The sequence below is a fragment of the Ixodes scapularis genome, unplaced genomic scaffold (genome assembly GCF_016920785.2).
Source record: "Ixodes scapularis isolate PalLabHiFi unplaced genomic scaffold, ASM1692078v2 PGA_scaffold6__148_contigs__length_123643588, whole genome shotgun sequence".
Taxonomy (NCBI): Eukaryota; Metazoa; Arthropoda; class Arachnida; order Ixodida; family Ixodidae; genus Ixodes; species Ixodes scapularis.
Window position 1 is genome coordinate 84,291,605 of NW_024609881.1, and position 10,892 is coordinate 84,302,496.

The following is a 10,892-nucleotide window of genomic DNA, read 5'->3' on the forward strand; positions in this document are numbered from 1 at the left end:
TCGCCGGGCGATTCTTTTGCAGTTATGTTTGTTACGCTCGTTGTTCTGTACTCCAAGATGAGTTGTTTTGTACATTGAGGAGTCGGAGATGAGTAGCGAGTGCCCGTGGTGAATTTCCATGACCGGCTCCGAAAAGAATACACCCAAGATGTTGCGTGAAGAGCTGGCTCACATGTCCTGCGTCCGAAAAAAAAGTGGCATTGTGCGACAGAGTTTCCGAAAGATCAACCGGATCGGGACCATTGGCTGGCTGCAATTCCAGTAGAACATATACGGGCACCTCGGAATGCGGACGCTACCTTGCATTGATCCTTGCATTTTGTGGAAAGTGATTACATTGAGTTCGCAGGTGCCAAAAAGGAAATCACATACCATTTAATTCAGCGAAGTATCGTCCGCAACATTTGTTTGTTATTTTTTGTTTGTTTCTTCAGTGATGATTGTAAAAGAAGAAAAAAAGATACGTAAACATCGGGAAATGTTTAGAAAAAAAAAAAAAAAAAAAAAGGTTCACGGGGGATCGAACCCGGTCCTTCCGCGTGTGAACCGGACGTCTTTCTCACTGCGCTACTGGGGGATCTCTTTTCTGGTGGATCTCTTTCCTTTATAATAATTAAGCCAGTAAACTGTAAGTTGGAAAGTTTGTTGTCGATTTTTCTCTAGCAAAAGCACTCCCGAGTCGAAGTCGGGAAGCACCACGCTTTGGGGACATTCGCACCTAGTAAAGAAATCGAACGCGTGCATATTCAACTCGAAGTAGACACGTCGTGCTTGACGTTTGCGCGAGCGATGTCTTCAGCCACGAGAAGGGAGCGACGGCTCGGCGACGTCTTCGTGCAAATCGGCTTGGTGGCCGGGCGTGTCGTACGGGATGAATACCAATTCTTTTGATCAGTCCCAAATTTCTCTTTTAAAGGTAGACAGAATTCGCCGGTACCGCGAACGACAGTTCTGAAATAGAGGCCCCACGCCCGTCGTCCGCTGCCATCGCCGTCCCCGCGAGTCCCACGATACGCGAAATGACGAACGCACAGAATGCTTCCGGTTGTCTGTGGAACTTTTTTTTTCAATCAACGTATTCACAGCTTTTTAGAAGCCACAAAAAATGGGTTTCATATTTTTTTCTATTTTTAATATTGAGTGTGTGCCTTCAGTGACCCACGACTTTGATTAAATTTGGTGGTCGCATCGATACCTTAGAAAACGGCCCGTGACCTCGAAAAAGAGAGTGAGCGAGACTCGAACCGGCCAGTTCTTGATCGGCGGTTTTCGGACGGAAAGAAACCGAATTTCGAGCCGCAAATTCTGTTCTGGGTAGTTGAGCTCTCATATGACACGTACAACTAAAAACCTCGGCGAGCATAAATACCCTGTCAGTGTCCCTTTAACATCCGCAGGAATTTGTCTCGGTGTTCCCTCCGTGGTGATGAACAAACAAATGCAAACTTTTTTTGCAACTGTATCTTTTTTTCTTTTAGATTTTCTTGTCTTTGGTTGGAGAGTTTCACCTGTAAGTTAAATAAAAAATGCACGATGTGTTTTTTTTTTTCTTCCAGACTATTGTTGTCTAGCACGGGATTGTTCTGTCTTTTGTTGGAGAGTGTGGCACACTCCCCAACAAAAGACAAAACAAAAGACAGTGTTCGCAGAGGGTTCGTTTCGTTCTCCCTTCCGGGAATAAATAAGACTGCTGGTGACCACGTGTCTTTCGCGGTGACTGGGAATAAAACTTATAGCTGTGTCTGATACGGTGTTGAGTACGTCCTTTTTGTTTTCGTGTCTCCGGTTTTATAATGTTGCCTGACACCTTGACCGTAACCCAGGGTTCGAACTTCGATCCCCTTCATTGCCCGTTTCGGCCTGGACGAGCATCGTACAGGCGTGCGGTCGTGTATCACTACTGAGTGGTGCACGTTAAACACCAGTTTGTAATTAATGACAGGTCGCCTCCTCTCCAGCGTCCGCTCCGATAAAGTGGAAAGAGGCGGGAGGAGTTTCCCCTTCAACTGTCACCAACTGTAGGGTGGTGGGATTCTGTGTTTTGGCTTTGGGTGTGTATTTTCTGGGCTCATGTTTTCCGATATATATTTTTTTCGTGTCGGCAGACATCAGCGGTTATGGGTGCTCGCGTTACAAGAGCGAAATAATTTCTTGATAGTTTTTTTTTTAGAAAACAACGTCGTCGATGTGTGGGAAGGAAACTGGACAATAACAGAATTATTGAAAATCACAAAAAAGGGAAGGGGTGGCGAGACTCGAGTTTCACGCCTTCCGCACCGCAACCGGAGTGGGCACACTGTCGATCCTGGCGGAGACTGGGCCACATCGATCCGGGGGCGCGAGTCGGTGCTAAGGTCGGCCTCGGCGGCACCACGGCACGCCTTTCCCGGGAGGGTCCCCCCAATCCCCATGAGCCGGGAACCTCGGCCGAGTGCCCCCCTTCGCCTTTCCAGTGGCGGTCGCTCGACAACCCGGCGCCTGGGCAGCGCCCGCCACTGTGCCCGAGATGTCATGGCGACCATGACCGTCGCATGGTCAGCCAGGACTCGCGTCGGGGTAGCGCGGGCCGATGTCGTCCGGATGCCTGCCGCGTCGCGTGCGGCCGCCGCGGGCGCCGACGGGCAGCGAACTCACGACCTCCCGATGCTGAGGAGGACGCCTCGTGCCACTGAGCCACAGCATCGGTAGCTGAAGGCACGGACAAAACGGCAGTTTCATCGTGCGAGCTCCTCGAAATGCTAGCTCTGTCGAATTTGTGACGCTTATGGTTGAATCAATAATCATCTGGACTTTGTATGAGATCATGTCTACTTGGGGTTGGATCATTTATTGAGGTATGCTTTATTGAAAATAAAAATTATCGTTTTGACAGCTACTGCTTAAAGGCGCGGCGCGCTTGCAGACGGCGGCGGAGAGCAGACGATATCTCGTTTGGAGGAGTGTCAGTGTTGCCGACGCCTTTCATGTTTCCTACGTCCTTCCTTCGCGTCATTTCTCGCGTTGCTTTAGGTGGGGACAACTTTTTATGCTAGTAAAATAAAAACTATTGCCCCCCCCCCCCCCTGCGTTGTGCATCTTGATCGCCGGATAAAGCTGTGCACGCGTGCACTCTTTTGCTTCTGAAGGCACGGTCCGCTTTCGCGATAGATTTCGGTTGGTCGGCAACGAACAGCAACGAAGCTACCCGCTGTTTCCCCTCACCATAGGGGCTCTGGATGCTTGCAGAAAGTGTTTGGTTACAGGGGTTACAGGTGAAAGCGAAAGTCGCGATCGCCTTAAATTAAATTTAGCGCGGCCTTCCACAGTTTCCTAGATAATACCTAAATAATCTAGTTGGGTGATGTTTTGTGCCATCTAACAAGTGTGGTAAATAACTTGTATCATATTTAAGGTTGCGTCATTTCAAGAATAATAATCGTTTTAGTGTGAATTAATATGATATAATATGGTTTCATATATTATTTTTGTGTTAGAATGCAAAAACGTTTTACCGTCGTGGTGGCTGCACGTAAAAATAGTTCGGAGCCATCGCAGTCACCACCAGCAAGATGTCGGCCTCCTTGTTGCGTAGAGCGCTCAATCTTTTCGACGACTTGGAAGAAGGTAATGCAAATAACTGACGATAGTATAGCCGTATAGCGTCACAGTTGGTGTAAACGTCCTTCATCACGAGGCCCGAGGCCCTGGCATAAGAAAAAAAAAAAAGCGTATTTACACGTGACACTTGTACGGATCACCATGTGTGCACGCCACATCCACATTTCATTTTGATATTGTGTGATATGCGCTGCGATGCTAACATTAAACGACACTAAAACAAGAAAAAAAATCAGGACATACACACATAAGTCAGTACGTACTCGTTGCCTTCCGTCGTCCTTTGGCCGCGTTTGCTCACGAGATACTGAAACGTCGGAGGTAGAAAACTCGAGCGGAGAGCGGAACAGCTGAAGCCCCTGTCGTTCTCATCATGGCCCGAGCGGCTAACTTTAGTACTACTCCCATGGGGGTAACAAAGACAAGGACGTAGTCAACGTGGTACTAATGTCGCTAGCCTGTTTTAAAACAGAGCCTCCTCCGCGGGCGGGGCTTGGGCCTCCGGCATGCTGTGAGCGCTTAGCGGTCCTGACGAAGCGGCGTGTACGGGTGGGCCAGGTGGGTTAACACTTTTGTAATAAACCACCACCGCCTGTCGCCGCGAACGGGTCGGCCGGCTAGGTTAACACGCGTCCCAGTGATACACCATAAAGGAGGCTCTGTCTTAAGACAGGCCAGTGACGTCAGTACTGCCAACATCACTAGATTAGCTCAGTCGAAACTGCCCATTGCCCATAGACGCTGCTTCTCCACCAGCAGTTCCTCCCCCTCCCGGCTTTGCTCCCGTCGTTCGACGCGCCACCGTTTTAAAGACGGCTGCTATGGTAACTGCAGTGGATGCTATGGAATGCCAGTGTTTTGAAGCACAGCATCTAGATGGCATTTCAGCATACCTTATGGAACACACAGTTTTGAAATGAAAATCTAAATGGCACTTCAAACGACAGGTGGCGGACTGAAGGAAATGAGGGGGGTTACCCCCGTCTGTGGCGGTTCCACAACCGACATAATCTGTTTTGCACGACAGGTTAACAGTTTGGGAGAAGCTCCTCCCACCTCTTTTCACTTCAGCAGAGCGAACGTTGGAAAGGAGGTCGTATCCTTTCCAGTGTTCGCTCTGCTAAAGTGGAAAGGGGTGGGAGGAGGTTCACCTGAACTCTTATCCCGTCACTGACTATAGTAACGTTGGACGTAGCAGAACACTTTTTACTTTACGCTGTGCACCGTGCTCCATCCAGGAAGATGACATAAAGAATCAAGTTCATGGGCCTTGTGTTGGGTGAATGCCGAGATCTGGAGAAAACAAGTTGCACAAAGCGCCCCCTAATGTTCGATCTCCTCGCCAATAGCCAATTCTCAAGCTTTTTTGATCTCGATGCACAGACTGTGGCTGTCTGCATGGTGGTTATGTGCATGCTTTTGAAAGGGGTATGATTGTCTCTATGCTCTTCTTGTCCCAGAGCAGTAGACGGTCTCTAGAGGTTTGATTGGAATCTTTTTTTCTCAACCCCTACGCAGTGAAGGAAAAGCAGAAGTCCAAGAAGGCGGGCAAAAATGCCCCTCCACAAAAGAGCAACCTCAAACAGACCAAGAAGCAACAGATGAAGCACAGGGGCCTGCGGAAAAAGGCACTTCCGAACGAAGAGAAAAGGACCAGGGCCATTATAGGCATGTATTAAGAGCACATCAGTTCAATGCTGATCCACTTTGTGCATGCTGTTCTTAATTTGAAGGCATGTTCCACCCACTAGCCCAAGCATCAGTCATGATTGAATCACCTAGTCACCGTGTTGCAGAGCGTGGTTGACATCTTGCTTCCAGTCATAGACGTCCGATAGGGTTGTCACCACCCTGGCAGATTTTCACAAGGATTCACTCACACTTTCAAGCAATCATGGAAGTTCAAACAAGGCATGAAGGGAATCAAAGCCAGAAGGAAGAACTTGAAAGGAAACTCCTCAGCAATTCTCGGCGACAGCGGACATTTTGAGTCTTAGCTTCTTCAGCACTAAATCTAAGCTTCCTCAGAAAGGAGCCAAATCTCTTAGCAAACTATCCTTCATAAATGCTCTCTCTTTTATGAGGAAGATGCAAGTGTCTCCACTAAATCCTACGTTAAAGGACAACTTATTTGCAACTTAAGATAGATTATGCTTTGGGTCACGGTAAGGCAAGGCGACCATACTTCCATACTTCTCAGCAGCCCTAGACTTGTCAAACGAGAAGTTGGCACCGATTGGACTTTTGCGATGATGATGGCATACTTTTGTTGTAGAAGTCCAATCGGTGCACACCACAAACTTTTGCATCAAGCTTTGTGTTTGATGTGTCTAAAGCCCCTAGAGTGTTTCACCCCGTTACGGTTTCTCTTAGGCTCTCTAGTTACACCTGCCTCTCTATATACCCTGCTCACATTTCACAATGCCTAGCCTAGGCTACAAATAAGAAGTGCCGTTTGTAGCCTAACAAAAATCATGCAACTCTCGTGCAAACTTGTACGGCACTTATTCCAAGTAATCAAATTACTTGTAATCGATTAATCAATTACTTTTTGAAGTAATTTTGTAATCATTTGATCATTTTTCTAATGGTGCCCTTTGTTTCAAATAGTTTCCTACCAAAAAAAAACATTAAATGAAGTCTCCGACGGGAGGAAGGTTACCAAAATTGGTGACTCAAGACTAGTAGTTTACAGCTCGGTCATTCTAATCCAGTAATGGACAGTACGAAAAAGCCCTTTCTCAAATCAGCAGAGAAATCTGTCATTCTTGAAAATCGTAAGTAATCTGAGAATTAACGGTTACTTTCTTAAGCAAAGGCCAATTACCTTTCTTCTCGAGTAATTGAGTAATCTACTTGAATACCATTTAATCGAGAGTAATTGTAATCGATTGCTTTTTTTTCGAGAGAGAGAGAGAAAACCTTTATTTTCGCTCCAAGTCCGGAACTCCGCTTTTTTCGAGTATCATGTACAAGACCGATCTCGTGGTATAGATTTGTGTTCAAGCGGGCCGAAGTCGCACGACCCATTAAAGGCACAGGATTGGTGCCAACAGCTTTCAGCTTCGGCTTCCGGTCGGAGGGAAGGGTGGATGGAGCATGGTCGTCACTCGTCCAGCACATAGAAAGCTGAAACTTTTACCGAATGTGCATAGAGATGGTGCACTTTGGCTGACGAGATTTTAAGGCATAGCTCTCTTTCTGCAAAAGATGAGACCGACAAACTCGCCAAGGTCAGTGGTGGACGGTTCACGTACGACCAGGTCTCCCGAAAGATGCAGTGAGCGGACGACAGTGCCCCACCTAAGTATAAGCCTACGATCCCCTCCAGCTGCCCCACATCTAGTGCGCCTTTTAAGCAACGTTTTCACTTGGCTCAAGGTACTTGCTGCTGCAGTCTTCCTCGGGACGGTATTGGCCAACCGTGTGCCCCAACCTTTTTCAAATAGACGAGCTTCGCAAGGCTCAGGCCACCGATCACACGGAAGAGAACCTCAAGACGCTGCAGAAGTTGTCGCATGGTTGCAGCCGCGCCATCGACAAGGTCAGTGCTCCAATCTTACATTGTTATCACGCCGTTGTTGGCACACGTGCGCAAGGCCCCCAGAGCTTTCGAAAGCGAGCCATACCTGCCAGGTCTCACTACCTCTCCTTTGGCTGCTTTGAATGCTCGGCCACAGAGCACAAAGAGGATGGTTACTTCGTTTCTTTGGTGGAGCGTTGAAACGGCATGCCTTGGAGTAATTAATCGAATGTGTGAGCATGTGGCATGCCCTTTGCATTTTCATTCCTCTGGTTGGTCCTTCCTATGCACTATATTACTGGACGAGATCTCCGCTTGCGCAAATTTAATGCAGAATCTACATTTTGTGATTTGTTTTCGCAAGTATTGTTTGGATTCATTGAGCGTGGACGCCTTTGTCGTTGAAAGGGCTTACCTGGCATAACAAACTTAACACCCTACTTATCATAAACATCAGCAAGTCATGGCATTACAGAATGCAGTGGAGTAGGTTAATTTCGCACGGTGATGATAACGACAAAAGGTTTCTGTAGAGCTTTCCAAAAATGACTATCCAGCCGCCGCCATTTTGCGACTCGAGCGACCCCTATCAGCCAAAAATTTCTGCCACCACCCGAGTCGTGGAAACACAGTCAGCGCGACTCCTTACCTGCATTGTGCATTCAGTGTTTGCCGGCCTTTCTTGAAAGTCTTCACTTTATTTCCCTGTTCAGGATGCTTATCTTTTTTATGTTATCTTCCACTTTGAGAACCAGGGAATATCAGGGATCATAGATTGCGCAATCTTCACGGGAAACGAAAGAGAAAATTAGAGACGTTTACGATTTTCTGTAACGCGGAATTGGAGCACAGCTCTTGAGGAGGGGAGGGTATGCCCCTCTTACTTCCCCACTAAATTTAGCGGGGAAATTTCTCCGCTAAATTTAGCAGGAAAATTTCACCCCTATATTCAGCGGGAACATTGGCAATGTTAGATGTGTATGACGTCACACGTTTGTGATAATGGCATCACGAGGGTAACCCTTGTGAGGGTAACCCTCGCAAGGGTAACCCTTGTAACTCTTGTGAAGGTAACCCTTGTAATCCTCACGAGGGTAACCCTCGTGATGCCACACAACGTCATTATGGGAAACGTCCCACAATGCAACGTGCAATCATGCCAACGGCGCGCCGCTCAAGCCGGAAACGGGCGTCTAAGAGCTGCGCTCTGAAAGGCTAACGTTGAGCGGCCCGCAACACGGGTTGTTTGTCGTTCTTCGAGCATCATTTTTATTGAGTTAATCTCAGAAAAGCCTTCCCAGCTATATTCCCAGTCTTTGCGAATAATACTTGATCGGGTTTTGGGCAAGGGACGGAACCGACACGTCCGTACCTTCTCTTTGGCGCTGTGCAAAAAAGAAGCAGCTCTCTTCAAAACGTGTTCTAAAACAAGCTGGATTCAGTCCGATCGCCGTGAAGCGACTGTCGTTGACATTGTAGATTGGGTATGCTGCATTATTTGAGATCTTTCTCAAATAAACCCTTTTTGGATAATGCGGCACCATATGGTACGTACAATATGTTGTTCGATCGATGAGACTCGTTGAATTTCGTGTTGTCAACGGTGGATACCCATGCCTTTCATAGCCATCTTGTGTGGCAAATATTTTCGACAGTTGGCGTCGTAAAGAATCTGCATAAAATGAAAGGAACATTCCAGTTACACTTGCTTTGTTATGCACGGACTCACCCAAAATAGCTTCATTCGTTTGGTTTTGTTCTCCAAAACGGTACAATGCTTTTTTAAGAGCCTAGAGAAATTTTTCTATTCGTCATAAAACACGAAAGAAACAATAAAACGCAGCAATTTAGTCGTCACCAGTGTCGGCAATTGTACCTACGCAGGCCGCCCCAGCCCAGCAATGAGAAAACTCACAGCCCAGCGCAGTCAGGCAACACCGACGTGCACTCTTAAAACCAGGGACGTAAGCTGTAAATAGCTTTGTCTATGCAGAGCATAAGTTTGTCCGCTTCTTGCGCAGGGGTTGCACCGACATCAGAATGCCAAGCTCCGATTGGCCCTCTTGGAGGGATAGCGGGTAGACCTCAATGCTAGCTGCCTTGAGGTCTACCCACTACCCTTTCAATCGGAGCCAGTCGGAGCTCGGCCTACTGATGTCACCGAAACCCCTGCTCAAGAAGCAGACGAACTTGTGCCCCGCATAGGAGAGGCATCTAGGACCACAGCGAGATCCTAGTTAGAATTTTTCGGCATCTCGCACTGGAGTACTACCGTAGTTGCGATTGTCACGTCGTAGGACTGGTTTCCACTGTTGAGTGTGGACAAACTTCTCTTTATACGTGCATATATTTTCATTACAATATTTTTTTGCTTTGCAGGCAAATCTGCACTCCATGATGCACAGGTCCGGCGCGGACGCAAGCGCGTCTACGTCGGACGACAGGCCTACGGCGTTCACGGACGAGGACTTCCGTCGATTCGAGGAAGAGTACCATATATCCTGATTTCCTGCAGAGTATGATTAAAAATCTTCCACACATATGCTGCCAGTCTTTTGTGTGTTGTGCGGCGAGGTTTCAGTGCTCAGGCCTGTTCGTGTTGCTCGTGATTTGAATTGAATACCGCAGTTGGCACGTCGTCCTTTCCCTCTAGCTTAAAGGGGAGCTCCCGCGGTCTTTTCAGCTACCCGAATTAGATGTATTTTCGAAATACCCAGGCTGTTTGTTCCCAGCATACTATTTATTATTTCTCAATTTAGAACGGCCATTGAGAAATTGGCAAATGAGGGTCATCCCAAAACCTACATTCAAAGTTTCCCACGCTCCCCGACTGGGTGACGTCGCATTTCCAGTGTTTCCAGCAGAGCTCTTCTGCTGGTAACACTGGGTTACTAGTTCAGCCGTGTCTACTAATGTTTTTAGCCAAATTTGAGGCAAATAAGTGACTCAAGATTTCGTCGGAGGTATTTCATTGAAATGAATTCTGTTCAGGCTAGACAAACTTAATTCAGGATTATTTGCAGAGCTAGGTTGAAGTCGCAGGTTCAACCCAAAACCTCGCCAGAGCCTACATTGGTGCCTCTGTTATCTTTTTTCAACCTGCAACATAAAAGCTGGTCTTGATTAGTGAATAAAGTAAATGCTGCAGCAGTTTTCACCGAAACGAAATCCAGTCTTTTTGCACACTTGTTTAGCTGCTGCATGAGTATCACTCTTGCGCAACATTTGGAGAGAACCTTTAATTGTCTGCAGTTTGTGCAGTATTGTTAACGAAGCTCGTGTTAAGAGCATCAAAGTTCCTTCACCGTCTGCTAAGGCGTTTTATAGTTCCTCATGGTTCAAGGACCAACCTCCGATATGGTTAAAACCAGATGTTTCGCAACCAGCCCGACTTCCTCTGGTAGGCCCGTGCACCGAAGATAACCAAGTTGCAGTGTGGCTACGGTCACCAAGCCACTAGCTTGCAGGGGAAAAGACACACCGACACAAAGACTGAAGATCAACCGATGAAATACAATGAGCAGTCCGGTCAGTACAGCCATGCAGCACCTTACCGAACCCAAATGCATCCTTATGTACCTTGCTTCTTACGTGGAAAAACCATCGCCGACATGTGCTCAGAGAGCGATGTACTCGCTTGCACAGAAGCCCTCCAACAGACACGGTGCAACTCCAATCACAGCAAACTGTGGCTGTCTAGCAGTTTTAATGAAGAGGTAGTAAAAGAGAAGAAAGATGTCACGCGCATAGTTTACAAACAAACTCGTGTTGA

General features: G+C 47.3%; 1 protein-coding gene across 1 annotated transcript; it reads left to right on the forward strand.

Annotated features, from left to right (window-relative positions):
• The first annotated feature begins 3,523 nt into the window (after positions 1-3,523).
• Positions 3,524-9,665, forward strand: LOC8053760 (active regulator of SIRT1). The gene is made up of 4 exons (XM_002434856.4): positions 3,524-3,603; positions 5,116-5,265; positions 7,047-7,141; positions 9,500-9,665. The coding sequence occupies exons 1-4, from the start codon at positions 3,549-3,551 to the stop codon at positions 9,623-9,625; spliced, it is 426 nt and encodes a 141-aa protein (XP_002434901.3). The 5' UTR covers positions 3,524-3,548; the 3' UTR covers positions 9,626-9,665.
• Positions 9,666-10,892: the final 1,227 nt, after the last annotated feature.